This window comes from Montipora capricornis, chromosome 2 (assembly GCF_036669925.1).
Source record: "Montipora capricornis isolate CH-2021 chromosome 2, ASM3666992v2, whole genome shotgun sequence".
NCBI lineage: Eukaryota > Metazoa > Cnidaria > Anthozoa > Scleractinia > Acroporidae > Montipora > Montipora capricornis.
In genome coordinates this window covers 33,616,562-33,642,065 of record NC_090884.1, presented here as the reverse complement: position 1 = coordinate 33,642,065, position 25,504 = coordinate 33,616,562, and the positions used below count along the sequence as shown (strand labels likewise).

At 40.2% G+C, this 25,504-nt stretch overlaps 1 protein-coding gene, 1 long non-coding RNA gene and 1 pseudogene across 2 annotated transcripts; 2 read left to right on the top strand and 1 right to left on the bottom strand.

Moving 5' to 3' along the window:
- Positions 1 to 2,819: 2,819 nt before the first annotated feature.
- LOC138037191 (uncharacterized) lies at positions 2,820 to 17,372 on the bottom strand (annotated as a pseudogene).
- On the top strand, positions 8,137 to 12,222 carry LOC138019440 (uncharacterized). Its single transcript, XR_011126159.1, has 3 exons — positions 8,137 to 8,436; positions 8,896 to 8,928; positions 12,183 to 12,222. It is a non-coding gene; the product is annotated as an uncharacterized lncRNA (long non-coding RNA).
- LOC138019410 (tumor necrosis factor receptor superfamily member 14-like) lies at positions 17,357 to 24,553 on the top strand. Its single transcript, XM_068866187.1, has 4 exons — positions 17,357 to 17,469; positions 19,669 to 19,973; positions 21,423 to 21,814; positions 23,034 to 24,553. The coding sequence occupies exons 1-4, from the start codon at positions 17,380 to 17,382 to the stop codon at positions 23,153 to 23,155; spliced, it is 909 nt and encodes a 302-aa protein (XP_068722288.1). The 5' UTR covers positions 17,357 to 17,379; the 3' UTR covers positions 23,156 to 24,553.
- The last annotated feature ends 951 nt before the right edge of the window (positions 24,554 to 25,504 follow it).

The window sequence follows — 25,504 nt, the reverse complement described above, 5'->3', positions numbered from 1 at the left end:
ATAGCTTTATTAAAAATCCATTGCAGCCAAAAGGCTGGATTTACGGCCCTGTACCAATTGTGTACCTTACATCTAAATACAAAAAGGATGAAAAACTAAACAAAAAGCTAAAAATGACTATATAGTATATAGAGATGAGAGCCAAAAAGAGGACAAAAAACTAATTATTTATACTATTATACATATTTTCACGGTGATGAAAATTTAAGACAATAGCCGGCGTGGTGTACATGATAACAACTAGTGCTTTAGGCCATTTGTTACTGGTTCCTGCAAAAAAGGTACGTTTAAAGCGCGCTTTTCCCCCCCCCTCCTTAAGCGCTAACCATTGTACTAAGATTGCGGGCTGACGGCAAAAGGCCCTATGTAATTTGTGGCAGCTGTTGTCCTTTGGATCTCCTTGGAATAGGCGCGCCGTCAGCATTTGCGCCGTTGGTAAAGGGTCTCAATGTTTGCACGTGTCTTTAAAGAGCTTCTTGGTAGCCTAAAGCTTCTGCGGAAAACATTATTTTTAGAAGCCACCTTGCCAGAGGGACGGCGTCGTTAGTGGTGTCTGTTTATCACAATTGCGTCATCATAAGAGACCCTTTACCATTGCAATGGTCCGCTATTGTTATTACGTCTCAATAGACCGGCGTATTTGTTAACCCACCTGGTTTCAGGCTATGTTACCAGTCACCCATGCGGTCAACAAATATAGTCGTTTCTAAAAGATATGAACAAGACATGGGAGCAGGGTTTAAAAGTACCAATACTCTATGGAAGCTCCAAGGAAAATGGGTCTCCTGATTTGGTGCTATTTTTACAGGACGCGTCAGGTGAGCCTGATTCTTGTGGTAAACATTTAATGACTGAGCTGATGAAATGGCTCTTTTTTTTTTTCCTTTTGGTCTTTCGAATGCGTTTTAAAACTATGCCTAATTGGAACTCGGTTATTCGCGTGAATCTCCCTTCTTAGTCAAGTTAACTAGTGGTGTCCCGTGGGCTTGATTCTAAGAACTTTTATTTTGAAGTTTTTCTTTAAAAGGTTGTTGACTAACTTCGGGCGCGCATTTCAGAAACACACTGTGGCAATTAATTGCCTTCGTCCATTGCGCTCCTCAATGTCAAATTGCACAATCTGCCAGCAGTAAAAACCACAAATGAAGTGTTCTCGACAAACAAAGATCACTAGCGTGAAAGTCGTGAAGGACTGTAGGTATAAAATTCCTCTTTACACTTTACAGATAAACTTACCATCTTTGATCTGAATGATATGATGAACTATTGTGAAATCTTTAGACTATTCTTGGGTTTTCACTCACGTGATCAACAGCCATGTTTTTCAACGAAAACAAAAGAATACGTTGGCATAATAATAGCTTCAATTCCCGGAGGATTGGATCGGGACACCAACATGGCCGCCATTTCATTTTTTGGGGACACCAACATGGCGCCCATGACGTCATGTGAAACCCAAGAATACGTAAAAGCATCAAGATCATCGTACATCTTTTTATGCTGAGCCGGTTATTTCGAACTCTTTCTTTTTCCCTTACGACTTCGAATCAACGGGGTTCAACTGAAATTCATTCATCTTGCAGTCTTGATGATGATGACTCGGTTACATGTATCCGTCGCATAGTTGTATCTTACCGCTTTAAATTTTGAACTTCTACTTCTAGTCGTAAAAAAAATACAAAAATTAATGAGCGAAATAGAGACGTTGTCACTCACTCTCTCCAAAGGTATATTCTAAAGAAAAAAAGTTCACGTTTTTACAAAAAGTCATTGAAATGGAAGATTCGTCTTAAGAAAGCGAGTTTTTACTCTTTCTGGACTGTGACATACTTCATCATAAGTACAAATAAAAGCCCAAAAAAAGGGTTCCCGATGCGTTTTGTTACTTACAAAATTAGCTTTGTAAGTCTTTAAAACTTGAGGCATTTAGGTGCCTTACAAGTACTCCCAACTTGAGAATTACCTATTTTGTCTTTATCAAGTAAAGAATTATGACGATCCTAAAGCCTACTTTTCAGAGTCGGGAAAATTCCAGACGATCGAGGATAAGCCTAATTTTCATATGTCGGGAAAATCCGAGACGATTTTGCAGCTTCCCGGCCGTCCCAGACTTTGCCGACCAATGAAAACCATAAATCGTAGACATCCCCGATAATTTTGGGATAGTCGGGGACGATTCGGGAAAATAGGAATCGTTAATATTTCCTACCCTGCGAGCAGCGCCTCTTTCGATCTTCCTAGATAGTCGGGGAAGAGGAAAGTAGGAAGTCGAAAGAGACTCTGCTCGCAGGGTACTATTTTCCCGACGTGTCCCAGATTTCATTCCCGACCTCTGAAAACTAAAATTTGTACTGTCGGAGGCAGACAGTTTTCAGCTTTCGGCGCACTTTTTACTTTCCGCGAAAGTCACTATAGGGAGAATCTGGGACAAGCGTCAACGATTTTCCGATACTCTGGGACTGTCGGGAAACTGCGAAATCATTCCCGACATATGAAAACTCAACTTTGCACTGTCGCAGACGTTGGCGATGGATTTAGCTCATTGCCACTCCTCAAAATTGCAAGTTTCAATTTTTGGCGCACTTTCCACTTTTCCACCAAAGTCACTATCGGGAGAATCTGGGACAAGTGTCTGGCGATTTTCCGATGTGTCGGCAAAATCTGGGACGCTCGGGAACTGCGAAATTCCCGATCGTCTGGCCAAATTACTGCTATTCCATATCGTCTCAACTAAGGCATCTCTTAATTAAGCTTATTTCTCGGAGATTCCAACCCTCCCGTTTTGGCCGGAAACCTCCCGTTTTCGGCGAATATTTCAGCCCCCCCCCCCCCCCCCCTTTTGTTCGCTTAATATTCTCCCGGTTTTGAAACTCTTCTAAGCCAAAGAAAGATAATATTTTCTTTGTTTAACCAGTCTTTTTTGCACGATTCTTTGCCGTTTTTCTGTTGCTCCTTACCCATTCTTTAGTATGAAACGTTGGCTTGATAGCTCAGTTAGTAGAGCGATGTATAGCGCGGTCTGCATGGTAACGATTTTTCCACTGACTGGATGCTTCTTGCCGAATACCATGGCCACATGTATGGAAGCGCATACATTTAATACGTTTTATTTCCTTCCAAGGACACCATGCCTCTCGATGAGTTCTTCTGGACTCTCTGAAATGAGTTTCCATGTCGAGGTCGGTATGGATCGGGGAATTTTCAGTGGCATCAGTACCACAACCCACGCATTTAGTGTGCCTGACGATGGGTGTTCTGGAAATCAATCATATGGCCAGTTGCAAATAATGCCTGCCAGATCTTCCCTTCCGCACACAATTAGCGCTTGGACGAACGTTCTCATTTTCGGCTCTCGGGCACCTAAAGTCTTAAAGAACTCAAGAATCGAGTCTGTCGGAGAACCTGGCTGTGTCAATATCCTGTTCAAATCCTCAGGATCGACGTGTAAAGCCAGGCCCACACTCCGCCACGTTTCTTCTTTGAGGGGTGTCTCGAGAATCAAGTTTCTTTTGGACTTGGAATACCATGACATCTATGCACCCTTTTTCAGTCTCCATACGCAACTTCTCCATGTCAGAATACGGCAATCTTAAAAGGAACAAAAGAAAACGGGAACTTACGAGTAAACTTGTTTACTGGTTGAATATGATTGTGCCTAGGTAATGCTCAGGAGCTGAAGAGGATTAATCGCGGGTGATCATAATTCCTTGTGAAAATACATTGTTCGTGGTTAGTCTTACGAAGCTCGTTTCATCCCGACCAAGGGACTCGTCAGCTACCTTTCTGCTTTGCAACTTTATTGTCAAAATTTGTGCGGTCTGGAATCCTTATGAAACAAAGTCGCGTTCGCTAACAAAATGACGACAGCAATCTCGCTTATATCTCATAAGGATTCCAGACCGCACAAATTCTTGAGTGAAAATTGACAATAAAGTTGCAAAGCAGAAACTGGGAAAGCAGAAAGGTCTCTGATGAGTCCCTTGGTCGGGATAAAACGAGCTTCGTAAGACTAACCACGAACTATGCATTTTCACAAGTAACTGTAAACTTTATGATCATTATTCCATTATTCCTGCTCGGAAATTTTCGTTATGCCCTTATTCCAGTAAAAAAGAACTCATTATTCCGTTGAAAAAAATCTTCTTATATCGGAAAATATTGAGCAACTATTCCGCACCGAAGTGGAGAGGGCTAGTGGGTATCCCCAAAGGATATCCGGAGTTTGAGTAGCCAATCAGCGCGCGCGTTCAACGCTATCCACTGTTTTAGTATATACTAAAAGTCGTTCTTCCTTTAATCGGCCCCACAAAATGGCATTATTTAATTATTCCAACAAAGATTTCCGTTATTCTCATTCCATTATTCCTCTTCACCCCCTGATAATACTCTCGCAAGCTGATCAAAGCTGCTATCAAGTTTTCGAACTTTTTTAAATTGAGGAAAATGAAAGGATGAAACGGTTTTTTTACAGTACTTCCTGATGCTCTAAAACTATATAAACATCGGCAGCTGTAATTTCATATGACAGAAGAGGTGGTCAGTAACGAGAACTTGGTCTTAGCTTGAGCTTGGAGCTTTAATTTTAAGAAATGATAGGCTTTAGTCATATTTTCACGGTATAACTTGCTCGTTATCAGTTACTTCCCCTGTCATTGTCAATGTCGCTGTCTTTGTTATTGCCATTGATTGTCCATTGTCATTATCCAGCTATCGTCTTTGTCCCTGTCATTGGCATTGCGTAAGTTCTCCAAAAATTGCAGGCCACTCCTCTTCCCCTCAAAAGGTGAGAGAAGAGTACGGATACTAGAGAGAGTAATAAAACATGACAGCTGGAATAGAGTATTTTGATATGGTCAGGTAGTGTGGTACCATTTGATTGTTTCAGGTGTCAATGCTTTCAAGCTGGTATATATTTACTCTCTTTTTTATCAGTAAGAGGCCATTCTTTCTTTCGCTCTCGCCCCATTTCGCGCGCAACCAACGCAAAAAGCTCGTTGAAACTCTTGCTGCGCACGCTATTTGCCGCTTCACATAAACGCAAACTAAATCTCTCATTGTAGCACTTCTCTGGGCGGCAAGGCTTACCTTCAGGAATCCGTTCGATGTCGAAGCCGACGTTCTGTTGAGCAGGGTTAGCTGTGAAATAAGAAACAGCGAGTCAAATTTCTTTCCTTTTTGCATATGTTGACTATGTTTCCAAATTACATTTGCATGTAACCCATTTGGTTCCAAATTGTTGTACTGGGTGTAACCATTCTCGGAGAGCCAGGGGCAGTCAGTCGGAGCGGAGGAACTTGAAAGACGAAAGTTTTAGAGCCCTGGGGCTCATTCGTCCATCCCAAGACTGCCCATGCCTCTCCGAGGATGGAGCTTAGCAGTTTTAATAAACGAATCCTTTATAACCAGTCCGTTTAGATTTTTCGTGAAAATAAAATGAGACTGATTTAGCATTGCGTCCACGTTAACCCGCAAACTCGAGACGACGGGATGCCGCTTGTTATGAATGCATGAAGATTCTCTGTTTCAGTCCAACTTGGCTCTCTTTTCTCGATGTCTGTAGGTAATAAACAAGAAATGAGCTCTAATCAAAGAAGTTTCTTTGATTTTTGGCAAAACGCAACTTTCAGCCTGGCGTTTCGCGTAAATAATTTTAATAGAGAGATTAAGCATGACGTTTACGGCCAACAGCAAACGGGAAACGGCAGGCTCCTGCTTGTCATAAAAGCGTGAAAATTATCTCGTTCCTTTCAGAAGTTGCTTGATATATGGAGCTAACAGGACACAAATAAGCTAATATCAAGCAGGGTTCTTCCATCTTTGGCAAAACCCTAATTTCACTCCGACGTTTGCTGTTTGGCGTAAACTTCATGCTTAATCTCTCTAATGTCAGAGGACGGAAGAGAAACGTGAAGGTGGTAAGTGCAATTAAGGATCCCAACATATTCAAAGTTTCGCTCAAAGATCCCTTAACCGTCACGACCACGGCGGGAAATAAAAGGATAACACTGCCACTTCGCGAAGACCAAGCTATCATATCAGCATCAGCCTTTTGTTTACTTTGACAAAGGCATTCCATGCCATCATTGGTAGGATTATTATCCAACGAAGCTTCGTTTCTGTTTCACATGGACACTTTCTGTCAATCAGGAAAAAATCAAAAGGATGACAACACTGACACTTCGCGAATAGCCAAGCTATCATATCAGCATCAGCCTTTTGTTTACCTTGACACAGGTATTCCATGCCATCATTGGTAGGATTATTATCCGACGAAGCTTCGTTTCTTTTCATATGGACACTTTCTGTCGATCAAGAAAAAGTCAAAAGCGTGAGCGTCAGCTATCATCCAGGTTGTGATTTTCAGAGATGACTGGAGAAAAACACGGAAATTATTGAACTAAATAACAAGCATCCAAAGGAGCCAAAAATGTTTAACTTGACGCGTGCATTGCTTATCGCTGTTGTTCACAATTCTATCCAAAGGCGCTTCGTCTTTGTTTACGCAAATAGTTTCTATAGACCATGAAAAAAATCATAATTTAGAAGAAATCGAAACAGTTGACAGATTTCATCGGATACGGTTGTTCGCAAACGTTCGTGTAATCATCGGACTTCTATAATAATTTATGCCAATCTTGCCGCTTCCGTGATTCTCGCGAGACGAGAGTCTCGTCTCTAGAGACGGGTGTCTCGTCTCGCGAGACGAGACACTCGTCTCTAGAGACGAGACTAGAAACGAGACGAGACTGGTAACTTACCTTTGAGCGGTACTGTAGGTAAGCAGTGAAAATCCTTACGAACGCGGAAGGAGGAACACCTTCCGGAGAAACTGAAACTATTCATACAACCGGGGGCTTGTATTTTGTTCCGCCAACTCTTACACAGACCACCCTTATATTTACATTTATAGAAGGTATTTTGTCTAACGGAATTTCGTGAGGTAAAGTTTCGTCCTTGGGCCGCAAACTGAAAGGATTCAACTTATCTTACCAAAAGAGGACGCGTTGGAGACATTAGTGCTTGGGTTTGGTGATACCGACGCCCTGTCAAGGTCACCACCTACGCAGAAACAGCGACATATTAGATAGATAGGAGGAAGTAATCATTGCAGTTGTGCAAGCCGTTTATAGCTACTATTGGGAGGAATGCGACGTTTTTGAGACAGACGGCAACCGGAAGTGAACTTTCCGCATACCATAACACTAGATACTAAGCAATACAAATGTGGTTGTGTGAAGAGGAAAAACAACTCATCTTTTGGTTGCCGTCCTAGGTCGCGTGCTTGCTCCCGTCCCGTACCCCAGCAGCAGATTTCTTGCTCTCCCCAGATCGCGCTACCCAATGCAACAAGGCACTTTTTATCCGCACCCCTCTAAGGATGGCAGAAATCCGCACCGTCGATTTCTTGTCGGCACCTTTCAAAACTGAAATCCGAAGGGTTGATATTTTGTCGGCAGCTTTGAAAAAATGTCCGAGCGGTCCAAATTTTGTCGGCATCTTTGAAGAAAAAAGCCGGAGCCCCTATTGCAAAAACCCGCCATCCTTAGTGGGTGGGGGGGGGGGGGGTGCGGAAAAAATTGAACGGCCCCTACAGAGGAGGGCTCCTTCGAGCAGACGTCTCCCATATCCTTTGTTGCACGAAGGAAATATGATAGGAGACGTCTGCGCGCAGGCCAGCATTTCAATAAGTAGGTCGAGGGAATCGAAATTTCGGAAATCGAAAAACATTACGACCATCGGGTTTATTACATACATGTATAAGCTTACATACATGGGACTGCACGTGGACTTCATGCTGTCTATTTACGAGAACTCTGCCGATTTCGAGTAAACCTCTGAACAATGATAGTGGCTAGGATATGTTGGACCATGGCGAAATTCGTATGGAGTGTCACGGTATAACATGTGCCATAGAGTATTTAAAGAAATTCTGTTCGGTTGGCAGACCTTATTTATGGAGCATCCACCTCAGGATATGAGTACAATAGAAGCAAATATAAGGAGAAATAAAATCAGGAAGGCAAAGTGGAGGAAGTGACAACTTACCACTGTTATGCGCCAAATTTTTCTGTAGTCCATCCATCTCTACATTTTCACCTGAAAGGAGACCAGTGCACGTGAGTTATAATGAAAGCTGGCGGTTTTGTATTGTTAGGGATTCTCCCAAATGATTTTCTACATAATTTTTGAAAAATTCATTGCTTATAAAGATATCAAATTATAATATGATTTATTAACCCTTTCACTGACACTTACAAGATTTTACTCTGACTAATGCCGGACAATTTTACTCTTCACTGGGGACCCCTCAGGACTGAAAGGGTTAAATACTCAACAAAATGTCGGTTTTCTGATTGGTCAATGATGAATGCATAAAAGGTCATAAAAAGGTTATCGAGTGCAAGTAAAGAGGAAGTGATGGAGTGATTTTGTTGAGTATGTGATAACTAAAAAGTTCATATGAACTTGTTCGTGCATTTCATAATTTATGGTCACTCATCATATTTTGAAAGTTCTCAAATAAATTGCACTCGCCATTGAATTTTGAGAACTTTCAAAACATTACTTGTGCCCATAAATTATGAAATGTACTCGAGTTCATACATTGTTTTTCAATGCCATTTAAATGGTATCTGTAATAATTATTATATGATAAAAGGTCAACTTGAGGCCTATATAAAGGTGAAAACTGACTAATGCAGGGGTTTCATGAGAAGCTGGTCACTGGCAGTATACCGATACCGCCATCTGTTTGTCAGAAATTTGCCTCTCATTGCGGGCTACACGTACTCTGCCTTGATTTTCACTCAAACCCTTGTAAAAGACCAGAGTGATCACTGCTTACATTGATTAGTGCAGACACATGCTTTTATACCTTTTTCCCTTTCATTTAAGAGGGAGAAAGACCATGACAGATTTACTCAACAGGTACTAGCAGTATTTATTTAGTTTCTTTTTTTCTGTGATTCATATTGTTGGTTGTGTGTAATGATCAGTTTTGTGACAGTTTTCTTGACTCCTAGTAAAATGGAGTCTTGGTTCTTATTTCTTATTAATTTAAAACTATTATTTGCTTTTTAATTATTTATTGTTTTACATATAATATAACATTCCAGGATCGGCTATTCATCGAGTTACAAGCTGAGTTGAGTTTGAGTTGAGTTTGAGTTAAGTTTGAGTTAAGATTGAGTTACAGTTTTTGGCGTTTTTCAGAATTAAAAGTAGTGAATATTCAGTACAAGTCACTTCGAAAACTGTTTTCTTCGTGTTGAAAGCTATATTTGCATAAATTTTTGCAAAATTGCATGGCTTTCCTGATCAAAACAATCTCATTATTATTACACCTTTTAAGGCATCATTCTCGTTGCTGCTGTAAAGTCTATCGACGTGAAAATGATGTCTTCAAAGGGATAAGGGTAAGCCATTTAAAGCCAGCCCGGCGGCTACGATGAACCGTATTTGTCGTGCGGCATCATGATCCATCATCAAACGAAAGAGGACGACGAAGGGAGCCCGCATTACGCTTTTGCTCATAACCGCTGAAATTCTAAAACACAATTGTCAGGCTTGCTAGTCACCGAAGTTTTGTAATGCAAGCCGAGCATTCAATTAAGCAAGTGAACATTTTTGACCTAGTCACACATGTCGGAAAACCATTTCACTGCAAAGTTGAAAGAGACAAGATCAATCAATCAATCAACTTTATTTAAAACGTGGTAAATGGCTCAGCAAGCTGGTTTTCAGACATATATATTAGTCCTTATTGCCCCTAATGGGGCATAGGGCCGCGGTTTTCAGACATGCCATGTAAGAATTAGTTTATTAGTCGATCTTGTAATTCTTGTAATTTTTTTTTTTTTTTTTTTTTGGCATTTATACTTTGTAATTCTTACATGGTTTTCAGACATGCCATGTAAGAATTACAAAGTATAAATGCCAAAAAAATTACAAGAATTACAAGATCGACTAATAAACTAGGTATAACTTAATAGCGTTAAATATTATTTAATGTCAAAGAAATTTAAACAATAGTGATAATTATTAACCAACATAATTTAAGTTATGTAGTAATACGAACAAGCCATGCAAAAAAATGTGCCCTAGCGATTTAAAATGTGTCCTAGGATATCGCACGTTTAAAGCTTGCAAGATCCCTTATCTCATGTATTTTATTTGACTGTTGGTTCCAAGCATTTGCACCTCGAGTAATCAAGTAATGCTTGATTATGACGTCTAGTTGCCTAGCTACAATTCCAGCCAAAAAGATGGTGACACCAACCCAAAATGCAACCCCTTCCCCCCTTTTCAATGTTGATTGCGCTATAACTTTAGGCATTCATGAGAAAAGTCAATAGTTTTTTTTTTCCTTACAACTTCGAAAGGAAGGAAGGTTGGGGGTGAACTTATGTGTGGCATGAAGTGTCCCAGAAATTTAAGACCGAGATTGGGCCGGGTCTAAAACAAAAGTCACTTTCAGTTTGATGGGTCACTTGTACTTGCAGGTCATTGTTTTGCCTTTCCGAAAGTAACCCAAAATTAAACCTTCCATTTGTCTAACCCTAGGCCTAAAAACCCTTTTCTAGAATATGACTTGTTACTAATCAGGGAAAACACTATGATATGATGTTTGTTTCGCTCACCTTCTGTTTCCCGTTTCTAAATGGTAAGACTTGGCATCTTTGCGCACTTCGGGTTCTGGTTCTCACTCAATGGAATGTTGATAGTTAATCGAAGAGTTGCCGGCAAGCGTTTGAAGTTACTTGTTATTTACTTGTTAATTAATTTTGGTTTTTTGTTCACGGTTCCTTTTGTTTTTGCCGCCGGCAACTGTGACGTAAATGAGAACTGACAAAGGCACTTCCGAGGCTAGGGTCAGTAAGGGAAAAAACGGGTTCCAGGTTCCGAGTTCCAGATTTTACCCAAACCCTCATTGTGGCTCACTTGTTCCGATAATTTTGTGTGATAGCCGATCATAAAAACCACGCTGCTGGATGACAAACGGTACGTTTAATCATTTAGCCGCCGGGGCTATAAGCTGGCTTAACAGTAAAACCCATCTTTAGCTTTACAAGAAGACATCTTTTCTGTGTCGATAGACTTGATTTCCAGACGGAACAACCGCGTGCCAGTGGCTCAGTTTGTCATGCACGAGATCGTGAATTCGACTCCGGACGGACTCGCAACACTCAGGGTCATAAAATAATTGAGGAGAAGGTGCTGCCTTTGTAATAATATCCGCAAATGGTTAGACTTTCAAGTCTTCGCGAATAAGGACTATAAATCGCAGGTCCCGTCTCACAAACTTCAATGTTCATAAACTCTGTGAGATGTTAAAGATCGAACCACACAGTGTCGTGGTCTGGTCTTTTCATCAGCCATATGGTCGGCTTGGCATAATCTTCTAAAGGGACCGTTGGTCGATGAGACCACATAACAGCAAAACAGACAGTAGTCAAATCGAAGGAGTCCCAAGTGCTGAAACTGGTAAACTGGTAAACAAGGATACTGCCGTGCATGAAATTTCAAGATTGTTTTGATCAGTTTAAAACCATTTCGTAAATATACACCAGTGCACTTCACGAAAACGGTGTTTCATGGTCTCCCCGTGATTTCTACTTAATATTTATTAGATTTAAGTGCCAAATATGCAAAAAACTGTAACTCAATATTAACTCAATTTTAACTCAATCTTAACTCAAACTCAACTCAAACTCAACTCAAACTCAACTCAAACTCAACTCAACTCGTAACTCGATCAATAGTCTATCTCTAACATTCCATGGGATGTGAGTGGGAATCAGGGTTTTGTCCACCACCCCACAACTGACCACAATTAGCATGAACGTAGTCCATTCAAGGTCAGTGAAACTATTTGTACTAATTTGTCTGTTTTAGTTAATTTTAGGTTATTGGAGATGTCTATATTTATCTTAGATACCATTGTAGCTCATTTTAGGTCATTTTAGATACTGTTGTAGCTTATTTTAGGTCATTTTAGATACCATCATAGCTCATTTTAGGTCATTTTAGATCATTCCTTGTTGTAGTAACTATTGTCGTCAGCTCAGCGAACACATTCCAAAAGAAAAGAGACCTCTGCTAGCAGGCAAGCTGCGTTTACACGCTGAAAAGTTTTAAGAGTGTGAGTAATAATTAATATAAATCGATGTCACTTTCCCTAGGTCCAACCCTCTGAGGTCCAATTGGTCAGTTTTGAACGTGAGTAATGGTGTTTTGTAGAATCCAAAATTACAATCGAAGTAGACAGCCTTTGGATACAAATCGAAGCTCAAAATTTTGCCAGTCAGGTGTTAAGCAAACACACTTTCAAAATCTGAAGAAAAAAAGGAAGTAATTTTTTGATCATAGTAGCACTTAACTTGACAATGTATAAAAGAATGAGCTAGTGTTGCATTTTATTCCATTTGTCCAAATGGTGATGCACCATGACCAAGGTGCTAATTTTTTTAGATTACATGTAGAAAGATAAGAAATACCTTGCTCCACTGAGGCATATTCCTTCTTCCTGCTTGTAGAGCCTGAATGTTTCTGAAAATACTTTTTGTAAATGTAGATCAAGGAAACAACAAGAACGAAAAGTGCTGCTGCACATACTGATGTAGAAATGACTTCGAGTAAATAATAGCTGTTTCCAGTTTTGTCAGCTCCATCAGTATAATTAGCTCCTGGGTAACTCACAGAGTTATTACTATGAATGACACCTGTTGTAATGACTTTAGAGCCAGTGTTATTAGACTTCCATTCTGTCCCTATTGAAGAACTGGCTGTAGGCTTGATGGTACCAGTAATATTAGTGTTATTAGACTTCCATTCTGTCCCTATTGAAGAATTGGCTGTAGGCTTGATGGTACCAGTAATATTAGTGTTATTAGACTTCCATTCTGTCCCTATTGAAGAACTGGCTGTAGGCTTGATGGTACCAGTAATATTAGTGTTATTAGACTTCCATTCTGTCCCTATTGAAGAACTGGCTGTAGGCTTGATGGTACCAGTAATATTAGTGTTATTAGACTTCCATTCTGTCCCTATTGAAGAACTGGCTGTAGGCTTGATGGTACCAGTAATATTAGTGTTATTAGACTTCCATTCTGTCCCTATTGAAGAATTGGCTGTAGGCTTGATGGTACCAGTAATATTTGTTTCATCAACATGACTTAGATGATTTTCTTTGCACAGTTTGTTTTTTTCAGTAGCTTCGCACCATTCACTACTTGGTAATCCAAGTGCTTTGCATTCCTCCATTCTTGTATTTTCTTGGCTGCTGGGACAGCAGAAGAAGCACTCTTTACAATCATCAAGGTGTGGGTCCAAGAAATGTTTTGGAGGGCATGATCTCCCACATTTGCGGTTTTGAGTTAGAGTGCATTCGTGAAGCACAATCTGCTTTTGGCACTCATTACAAGAGCTGCACATTGATGAATCATCTGTGTTCGAAAACGTCTTGTTTAGTTTACATTGCTCGCAGTTTATTGTTGTTCCATTTGGAACTCTCTTCCATCTCCCACATTGTACTGGGACACCCATGCCTGGAGGACACTTTGGACAATCTTCACACTTTAATGTTCTTTTTGGGTTTTTTGGATCGTATATTCTGTATTGTGACATTCCGCAATGTTTTGATGCTGCAGTGGACTGTGTTGCAGCAAACATTATGGTCACTACTACTCCCACCTGAAACACAAACAAATGCTTTGTATCTGCTATCTTTAGAATACATTACTTTGTCATTTCCAGTGTAAAAAAAAATCTATGTACAGGCAGCCTGTGCACCACTGCAATTGTGCCTATGAAACAAATGTTTTGGAAAATATATGGATATTACTTTCATAACACTAGTTGCACCAGTTAAACTATAAGGCGAAATTTGACAAGCTTAAAAATAGACTTTTTTGGTAATTTGAACTACAGTCAATTTCAACAAAAGTCTTCAAACTTAATGATTTCTGTCAACTTGCTCACTTCATAAGGAGGATTATTTATAGTATCAGGTTCACATGCTCTGTTGCATGCGATATACACAACTAGAAAGAAGCTAGGCGATCCGACGAGAACTTGAGGGAAGGATCGACGGCGTTTGGGAGAAGTCTCGGTGCCATACGAAATTAAATGACAGTTTTTTGGATATAAATAACTAAAAGCGACGAAAACGTCGGTTATTTGAGGAGAGGGGGAAACCGGAATTCTCGTAGAAGAACCTCTCGGAGAAGAATAGCCTGAGAAGCCACAAATGGCTCGAGTCTCGAAATCTAAACCGGTCCACATGGGAGACGTATGAAATATAAGCTTTACATTTTAACGTAACGCGTGCAATGTATCCGACCATTATAAGTCACGCTAAAGAACAAAAAATTACCTGCCAAATGGATGGCTTCATAACCGGAAAAGAACGAAACATAGACAAGGCCAAGAATCAGGCTATCAATCCTGCAAACAAGAAACATCACGACTTAAAGATAGCTAAAAGGCCTTCGAAGATCAACATTATTTTAAATTTTTATAACGATCAAAACCAAAGCGATTCAAAACCAAAATAAATCGCTAGATCGGTTTGACATCATATGCAAATATATGTTTACCTCAGCAAAAATTTCTTTCGGTGGAGTTGCCAAAAACGTTCTGCCAGAAGTTTAGATTGTTTGGCAAGACCTATATCAATCTTTTGTCTTCAGCGAATAAACCACTATTGACGCTTTTAGAGATACAAAACGTGCGCGCTTTAGGCTAGAGACCCTGAGATATCGTATTACACAGTCGCATGTGCTGAAATAAATATTCAGCATATTCCCACGCAAAGTTCATTTAAAGGGTGATGTAATATTGTACGTCACTGTTATGATCACATGGTTGTATCGAATAATACTGAGAAATTTTTCGAATCCCGAAGGTTTTACAGGTGAGAATGCCTTGTCTTCATCCAACCTGGCTTCAATAACCGGCATTTATAAACTTTGGTTATGAATGTGTGTTTGCTATTGTGGCTAAACAGGATGACAACTTTTTATAGTCACGACCGCAATATCTTCATACATGTCGTCATCAAAGTTTGGTTTCCGGGTGACTAGAAGCATCGTCGGCATCGTGGAGTCATCGTAGGTTAAGCTTTGCGGTTTTTCGTGTTCAAGTCAAAATTAAACCGACAGGCTGAGATTTCTTCTGTGCCCCCAAAATTTGATTTTTCAGCCATCGAGTTGTACTTAAAAATGAGTAAGGATAACATATTTTTATAAGTATAAGCATGCCACTTGCTGTAATACCTGACTGGCCTCTCGATTTGGGATTACTGTGCTAAAAATTCAGCCGTTTTGTTTCAAAAAGTAAGAATTGAAGATAAATAAACTAAGCATGATTGCCGACAGATTTCACAAGAGCTGCATGGTTTTAGTATGACAAAGAGCCGAAAAAAACAGATCGTTGACAGCCTTGCTGAAATTAAGTTCTTTCTTTGCCGCCTTTATTGAATACCAATATTGAATCCCAAATAATTAAAAAATCAGTCTTGACATTGTCTGTCTGTCGCAACCATTCCTTCCATTCTTGCTCACGAGGGCGGGGGTTTTTCCCTTTATCTCTAATCACCGCAAAAAATAGTTTGTCTAGTTTCGGAGCGTATCACTTCTGCGTTCACAGGAAGAGTCGCTTCTTGGCTTTAACCAGGAAAATCTAGAGCTTCCAGGAGACTTGCAGTGGGTAAATTTGTAGCAATTGTTCATATTATCTATGTCCAAGTTCGCTGAAAAGTAGAAGTTGCTTAGTAATTGCGTGAGCATTGCACGCGTTCCTGAAGTCATGAGTAAGCATAAACGAAGTACGGTGTCTTTGTGAATTTTTTTACTTATTATGGACACTTAAGTCCGGAAAATATAAATCTAGCCCGCAAAAAATGAAATGCAGACATGGGTCTCTCAAGGTTTAAAGTCATTGTCAAGACTTTTCTTGAATCGTCGATCGATACGCCGTCATCCATAAACTGCGCCCGCATTAGCACATTTTCAAATAATCTTGAAATCAGCTTTAATTACTTCTCAATTAAAATATAGGGTAAGGAATTGGTTAAGGCCATTTTGTGCTTATTGTTTTATTCTTTTATAGGTGTAGTTATTTTACGACAAGACAACTGAGCGATTCTCTCCAAAATTAAGTACGCTTGTAATTCGAAACTCGATCATTCAATTCCTCACGTTAAGTTTCAATTTCTATAAAATTTAATGTTTGAATTTTCAGGAAGGTTTCAGTTGTTGCCTTTATCTAGAATTGTTGATAAATACTCGGCATGAAATAAACGCAAGATTTTGAAATAGGTAAGAAGGAATGTGTAATTAATCGTGGGAAAATCACTTTGACACCCACACGGAAATGGGGCACTGAAAAACGCAGACTGCAGACTGTGCAGACCGTCTGTAAATCTAAATAACATACGGTTAGCCTAATTAGGCCTAAATAACATTCAGGTTAGCCTGTTTACGGTTAGCTCTCAATAATAGTGAGGGTAACGCTATATTTTACCACTGGTCTGCACAGTCTGCAGTCTGCGTTTTGGCGTGACCGCACGGAAATGGACCTTTTCAAATGGAAGCTTGGCTGTCCTTGGAGATTTCAGGAAGTGTTTAAGAACCGGGCTAAAATAAGTATTAACCGAAAGAGGGAGTTAACAAGAGATAAAGAAAAATTGCAGAATCGACAAAAGGACAAACAGACATGTGAAAAGCCTATAAGATTCCCTTCACCCCTCTCATACGATAAGAAAGAGATGAGGGAAGCGGCTGTGGGGGAATTTGTGGATAGGAGGAAACCCGGGTTTTTTTTATTAAAACGAAGTTAGGAGTCGTTCTTGAGGGGAGTGCATTAAAGTATGAATCGACTTTGCTCTAAAGACTGCTTAATACGTGCAACGAAAACGCAAGTGCGTGGAAGTTCACTCAGTCCAACCCGCAAACCGTGAAACATGCTTCTTCATTTTCTTTCCTTTCAAAGCGTAGAGATAAGCATGAGTGGTTTCCCATAGAACACTGTAAAGTATGATGGGAGTGAAGGGCTTACTGAAGCAACGTTGTCAAGAACCTATGAATCTAGCAGTACTTCATGTTATCGCAGTTTCACTCGCAACTTTAGATTGAACTTACCCTGGATTCCAGAGCGACTCGCTCTTTTGTCGCTCTTTTCATAGCGAGAAAGTAACCTCTGGAATCCAGGGTAGATTGAACTAGGCATGCAAGCGAATGTAGAGCTCTTACCTTTTTGGCACTCCTTTTCTTCACTCGGCTCTGAAGAGACTTAGGGTATTGGTCCATATGAGAACTCTTGTAATTTTACGGAATTTCTCTGAGCTAAAAACGTTTCCTTGGACATTTCAGAAACTGGATGAACGTCGTCATGTCCGCTCTCTTTGGTAACCAGGCCACCTTTGTGCTGATTGTTTCTTTTTCCTGTTTGAACACAATGCTCCATTTGGTAAGTTTTATTTAACGGTTTAGTCACCACTGATGATGAATCATGACGAGTCATCACTTTTTATGTACAATTATGTCAGGAAGGTGCTCTTCCGAGACGGGACAATCTCACGTACCCCTGTTCCTTCTAATTCCCTGTGGGAAATCTAATTCGTGTACCCCTTTATGCAAAACTTAAGTCAATAAATGGAATGACAGGTTTGCTTTTGAGCTGATCTATGAAGCAATCACTGACGTTTTGGGTCGTAGAGATTACAACGCTGGCGCTTTGAGTATTTTCTGTAATGAAAATAAATGTTTTTCATCCAAAGTTTGACAGCTATGTTGGAAATCACCAAAAAGCTCAAGCGGATAAAAAGTTCACTGATTTTTGCAGTGATTTCTCTTAGTTAAGTTATTTTCACGAGGAGAAAACAAAAGAAAAAAACAAAATGGCCATAAGAGAGTCTTAACTGCAACAAAATTTGTGATGCTCTTTCCCATCTAGATTTCATTGGATATATGGTTTCGTTTGCACATGACATAGGCTCGCTCAAGTGACGAGACCGGTGGGGTCTTTTCCTAACAGTTCTTTACCTCATTTGTGCAACCGCGGGACACAAATCAGAAAAAATCAGTTAAAAACGAATCAATGCCCAGGACCACACAACAGTTTGCCCTGCTCGTGACTCCAATAATCGTTTATTAATATATTCTCAATAAATCATTATGAATATGGTATTTTCTTCTATATATAGGTGGTTTGAGACCTATCTCTAGAGACAGATAACAATAATGTAATGTGCAATGCATGAGTAGTGATGGTGGACGAACAAAAACCTTTTGTGTTCGTCCACCAACATGGCGGCGGTTGAGAAACGTGAAACCGCCTATAGCATAGCTGGACCTTACTTTCTCTGTCCGCATATTAAATTGTGACTTTACGTAATATTAATGCGGTGCCAAATTAAGATCACATAAGTGATCAAAGTACAAAAGCATGTCTTAATCCACTTTCACTTTCGATACAGAGAATTCGAGATATGCAGATAAGAGAAGCAAGGCCGTGCATATTTTTGATGCTTTTCATATTTTGGGAAACCACCTTCTCAAACAAGGCCTTTTCCCTTTATTTGTGAGTTAACTGTTATTATATGAATCCTGTGGTCATTGTATGAAGAGGAGCGCTCCGGCGTAGACGAAGACGACCCGACGTTTTTATCAACCTCGAAGGCCATCTACAGCAGACCTATCGGGAAGGGGCCGGGGTAACGGAATACAGCAACAGCTTACATTAAGCAGCGAAAAAGTAGCTCTTCGACGCAATAGTGCTAAACCAGTCAGAAAACACTGGGCGCAAAAAAATTACAACAGATACAATGGAGCCTAATCCTAAACACAATAGAACCACAGCCTGAACCGGTCCAACGGGAGGTCGTAAAGAATTATGCGGCACATGATCTGCTAAAGCACCCAGAGGCATCCTTCACACGGGATTAACGAAACCGCATGCGTAAATAAGCACTTTTCAAATTACGATTGTCAAGCCCAAGGGGACTCCCATATGAAAACGGGTAGGGATGCTAAATTCCTCCCTCCCCCGGGTTGTCAGGTGAATTACTTGCAAGTGCGAAGATTCCTGTGCCAATTCGATTTGTTCACTGAGTTTGAAAGTGATCCTAACGGGTCAGTTGACAAAAGCACGATCGAAAGGAGATAACATCCCGAATTGAATAAAAAATACAGTAGACAAGACAGACAAGTTGAATACTTTCACCAACCAATAATGCCAAACGTTTATAATAAACTCCTTGGTTAATTTCTAATCTGGGATTAGCGTTAATCGGCTTTTGAACAACCAGGCCCTGAACAACAGCGCAAATACCATACAAGAGGACGAACATACATTCGAAACAGTAGGCCTGACATAACTATCAAAGGCCAAAGTATTCCAGGCCGGATTTCATTGGCACCCAGAAACCCTTTTGAAGTCACAAAGTCGGAAGGAAAGAATGGTTCAGTGCGTGATGTATTCAAAGAAGCATGGTCACTACAAAAACGTTAATATTGCCATATGTTCTTATCAGTTAATATTTATGATTGCCACATCTGCGGTACGGCTTGCCGCGTTGTGGTTGACACTTCGTCATGGGCAGCGGACCGAACTCTTAACTGGATTATTAATATATCGAAAGTGGGCTTTCGCTGTTTTTTTTTTTAGGTTTCAGGGCAAGTAACATCAGAAAGAAGGTGCAGATGGAATCAACTTAAGATATTATTTCCCAAGGGAATCGAATGTCGAAACTGCCCAGAATGTCCCGAGGGTCTTGGGTTAGTCCCGCAGTGTGGATCACGCATAACGACTGATGAAGCTGTGGAATGTACTGAGTGCCAGGAAGGCAAAAGCTACTCTGACACGCACGATATATCTTCATGTAAGCCTTGCACCATCTGTGACCCTAATGAGGAAACAATCAGTCCTTGTACTCGAACAAAAAATGCAATTTGCGGGAAGTGCAATGCTGGGTAAGAGATATTTAAGGGGAGCCTCCACGCTTACAAAAGAACAATCATAAACTGCAGAAAGAATATTTACAGTCAAATATATTTGAAAATCTCTCAAAGTAAGTGTTTGCATTACAAAAAAGGGAATTTTATAATCGTTTATTTCACTTTCTAATTTCTTGGGCAACCGTTATACGTCACACTTATTGAAAATAGCGGCTCCGGGAACTCAAATAAGCGATTCAAAAGTTCATTTCTTTCTGATACAAACCAAGAGATCATGACATGATCTCTTGTACAAACGCTTTCTTTGAAACGGTTTTAAACAAATTGTCAACAGTGTTTCCTGTGGTTTAAAGTTCTTTTTAAATTGGATTGGAGGTTCCTTTTAACCCTTTACAAACTTTCGCTTGTCGCTTTGTATGTCCTTATGAAATAAGAGAACGTATTATTAACATTGACATTTTTCAAGGCGTGTCGCCCAGTAAACACTAAAACGGAAGTAGTTTTTATATTAAATGAGAAAAAAAAAAAAAACGAGATAACTGATCTTCAGTCATGAATAATTTTTGTAAGCTAGAAAGGTTTTGTTGTATCAGTTAACGACACGCTAAAATGTTGAAAAAGGTCATTAATTCACTGACTCGGGGTGCATGTTTACCACAATGTAAAGGAGCGAAGTAAAATATCACACTTTTCGTCGACAGCACTCCGCAACAAATGCACTTGCTTTCTTACGTCAAACCTAAGGAGTCAAATCCTGACACAAACTAGTTGACTGAGGACAAAGTGTAAAATTTGTAATGATCCATTCAAAGGGTCAAATTTTCTAGTCACTGAGAAAACAAGGATACACCGTAGACCCCTTCTCGCAACGAGTTTGTGTTATAAGCTATACACTGTCTGCAAGAGAAAAGAACAACCTATTTAATGTAGACCTTTCTTAGATGACCTTTACAACTCATTCCCCAATGACGTAACGTAGTACTTAAGCCATGACTGGCCAGTTAAGCAGACTGTATTCTTCGACGTCATGCGTGGTGCCATCTCCCCTTTTCATAGTGACTTGATGTCTAAACGATGCACAATATCGTACTGAGCTCAATTTCCTGGACCGTACGTTGAGCAACGCTCTCTTGTCTTCCAGTGCAATTGATACCAAATTGAGCTTAAAAAGCGGGGCAGTAACTTGAAGTGCATTCCTCGAAAGCAGTTAGTCAGAAAGAGGTATCGAATCGAACAGGACGGGGCCATCCTCGTTGATGTTTAGCTGCGTCAGATAACAACCTCTTTGATCCGTGAACTTCTTAATATCCTATTCAGTGGGCCCTACTCAATAGTTGTAAATTATCCGTACCGCAAGCTCTATCAAATCTCATATCGATGGGCATCATTTCATTACCGTTGCAACTCTTCAGAAAAGATGAAATACTGAGTGCTAAAAAGATAACCAATTTGTTTTCATGGCAGTTACTATCGAGCGGTTACTGGAGATTGTCAACCATGCTCTTGGTGCTGTGCAGACAGCAGAGAAGACGACAAAGAAAGGGAGTGTATGGAACAGTCCGGCTTGCCTGCCAATAGAGTTTGTCGCTATGATGTCGACACCATGAAGTGCGCACCTGATGTAAATGAAACAACTTCATTGGTGCACCCCACATCCACTGTGAAATCCATAAAAAAGTATGAAGTTGCGACCCATGTCATGAAAGAAGGGACAATGAACAGTAAACTGTGGTTGCTTGCGCTTATTGGTTTCCTCGCTTTGGCTATGTGTAGTTTGGTCGGTCTCCTGTACATTTACCGGATGAAGAATGTAGTTGTTGCCAACCCCTTGTGGAAATTCTGTGTGACTAAACGTTGTAAGTTCTCAAGTCATTCCTGATCTTCATTTTGTAGTCAGCATAAAGGCAGAACTCAATGGTACCTTTTAGCTTTCTATGCTAATTGTCCATCTCATTCTCTAAAAGGGAAAGATACGTTATCTATTTTCTCTTTCCAGCGTACTTGCTGTCAATTTTGAAAGAAATAATTCAGAGTTATATTCTCAGCACAAAAGAAGCTATAAGGATGCACTGATAGCACTTTAATTGTCTGGAAACCCCTTATATTTGACTGGTGAATGGAACCAACTAGAGTGAGTTTCAATCAAGTGTCGTAAAATCAAAACCAAAGTAATTACTTTGGCCAATCAAAAAGGACGGAGACAATCCAGTAAACCAATCAAAACTCGAAGTAATTACACGTAGCCGACACAAAGCGTGGGAAAATGTGCACGCGCGATCCATGACTGGTTTTTGTTTCGGTTTCACTTCTGATTGGTTGAAAAAGTGGCGCGAGAACTTTGAACCAATCACTGAGTGAAGAAATCATAACCCAAAGCAATTTGCTAATTACTTTCGAAACTCAATAGAAAATCGCTCTAACGACAAACTAACTTCCAATCCAATCAGTCAACTGGCTCCTAATCGTTATTATTAGGGCCAACTGAACTTCCCACCAAAGATCAGAAACTTTGAAAGACCAAAAGCAAACAGAGGAGATATCTACAATCGTGGACAAAACTGTTAACAAAATTACCCTTCCAAGCCCCACCTTCCCCTTCCCCGACTCAATAAGGAGCTTAAGCATGCGACGTTTTTGAGACGCGGACGGCAACCGGAAGTGAACATTTCCCGGTTTGTGTATGGTTTTCTCAGCGTGTCTTGTCCACGATTGTAGTTTTAGTAACTTTTCAATCTCGGGTTTGGGTTTTGATTGGTGCACCAAGTCTCGGTTATGAGCTCATATCTCGTACCTACTTGCACTAGGAAGCGAGATTTCCAAATATCCAAACATTTTTATTAGAATTTAACAAACCAATTACACAGTTTCAGCTTGATGGAAAGATAACTCGTATCCAACGCTAATGGAATCATAATTGTTAACTACAACTTTATATTATAATTTTGTAAACGTGCCAACTACTTGAACAGAAGTCATTGCGGCTATGTGTGGCACAATAATGACAACAGGTGATGTCAGAGATATCTTAGATATAAAAAGGTATTTCTCAAAATTATCTAATTTCTAATTTTTTAGCCAGTCAAGAGCAATCTTGCAACGCTCCTCCATCTTCGATTGTGTTCGGAAGAACTGAAAGAAGTGAAGTTGTTGTGGAGGAATTCTCAAAGAATGGAAAAGACGGCAGACATTATGTTTAACACTGTCATAAATGTCACTCTGTTGGGTTGCTGTTTCATCGCATATTGTAGCGAACTCTAACTCGTCGTATGTACGGTAATGCCTCTCAAACTGAAGAAATGGTCCAACCATCCACTGTCTTCAAGGCATGTCTTCAAGGAATGAGTAAGGGAAGACCAAGAAGCCATTCTCAACACCACGAAAATCGGAAGCTATTTTGTAGCAGCAATTGTTGAAGTGGATCCGAGTTCTCTTTCTAATGCATTTAAACTCGTTTTTAATATGGTCCAGCAAAACTCAGAATAATTACACAATGGGCCTTAATTCATGCGGCGGCCATGTTGAGTCTAGCCTGCGAACGCAGACGTATTTCCGCCGGAAATACGTCTGCGTTCGCAGGCTATGTTGAGTCCCGAGGGATTGAAAATTTTGTTTTGCATCACCGAAACTCGTTCCCAAACATTTCAACTCGAGGCTTCGGGTACGAAATCTATTGTCTATGGCCAATATGGCCGTCGCGCGAATAAAGCCCATGGCAAAAAAACCAATTCAAAATAAATTTGCGTATGATTGTTTTAAAGAACGGAAATAATACGGGCTCTTTCCTTTAGTTTCTGTCCCGTTCCACCCATAGCAAAACAAGACCGTTATAATACAAGTTGAGAAACTGTTAGAAGTTGAAAGTATCTGTCTCAGATGAAGGCTACTTTGTGAAACGGGACTGGTTCTACTTTCAATGTAAGTACTATGATTAATGAAAATTTTTCCATGTCATGAAGTTAGTACAGCGTAAAACGGACAAGTGTCTCCAAAACGTGTTTGGTCCTGCAGACAACTCGGTTTTCATAAAAGAGAAGCAGTTCTTTTGGCGCGTCAACAAGACTTTTTCATAGGCTTAATAGGCCTTTAACTCTCCAAATTGCAACTAGCGATACAATTGGCACTATTGTTCTGACTTTTCTGTGCTATATTTTGATTACGATGGACAATTCGGTGTAACTTATTCTCGTTAACTTATAGATTGGGCAGTGCTTAAAGCCTGTCACTCTCTCGATCCTTTGTTACAGCTTCCAACGCTCTTGTTTTCTGTAAAGCCCTGAGATAGGTTGCGCTTTAACTATTGTAGCGAGGTCCTTCCAGTTTTTTTAAAGTTCTGATTCTGTTAGTACAGAACTTACTGGCACCGACCTGTAAAAACCCTTGTCAATCCATGTGTACGATACGCCTGTGCAGTGAATACCGTGATTATTCATTATTATATGTATTCAGTGCACAGACGTATCTTACACAAGAATTCACAATGGTTTTCACAGGTCGGTGCCAGAGAGTATAAAATTGCCGTCGTCGTAACAGAGAGTTGGTTGTGACTGTTGTTGTTCACGAAATGCAATCGTTGAATAAAAAAGAGTTTAACAAAACGGTGTTAGAGTTAACTTCAGGTCCCCGGTAAAGTTCCTAAAAACAGGCCAGTGGACAATCCGGGTATCGATCCCTGGTATCGGGTATCCCGGGTATCGATCCCGGTACCTCCCGCTTGGGATCTGTGGTCGGAGTTTCCGAGTAAGTCGAATAAAATAGTGCATTGATTTTGCGTGAGAAAACTTAAGACGCTCATCCAAGATGTAGTCATCGATACCTTCACCTTTTGCCTGTTTCCGAGCACTCCATCAACCACAACATGTTAAAAAAATACCCTCTCATGTTCTCAATTTTTCAGTCTTGGATACGCAAGCGTATAAGCGACTATCGTTAGCGTTCAGAGGATGCCAATTTGTCACTCCCTCAGATGTAAACTAATCGATAAGTCAACAACCAATATCGACTTTTTCAAGATATGCCAATTTGCGCTCACTCAGTTAACACCCTCTGCACTGGTATCTTCATTTGATGGTATTCCTCAATAATCAACTCAGGCGATTGTTTAGCTCAAGCAAAGAAATTTTCGGCCGCTTGCTCAATTTCTGACAACGAGCTCTGTGAACGAGATAGCCCCTTACTTGTACTCGTAACATTCAATTGTAACGCAAAAACCGGAAACCGCCTGTTGTGGTCGAATTGTTGGAAATAAGATTTGTCATCAAGATACTTTATTTGGGTAGGATTGACGGAGGTATTGACAATTAATGGGAGCCAAAGCGTAATAATCTCCCAGGCGGTTTCTTCTGAAGTGTAACCGACCTTTCAACGAAATCTAGTGTCAATGGAATAATCTAATAGGCCTTATTCACGATAGCCGCTATGTTGGTTTTCAAATTGTCATGCAAATTAGCCATGTGTTATGCTGGGGGGCAAACATTGGAAAAAATGCAAATTGCGGAAAATCGGCTAGACGAAATATTGAAATAACATTGCTAAAAGTACATTTTAGA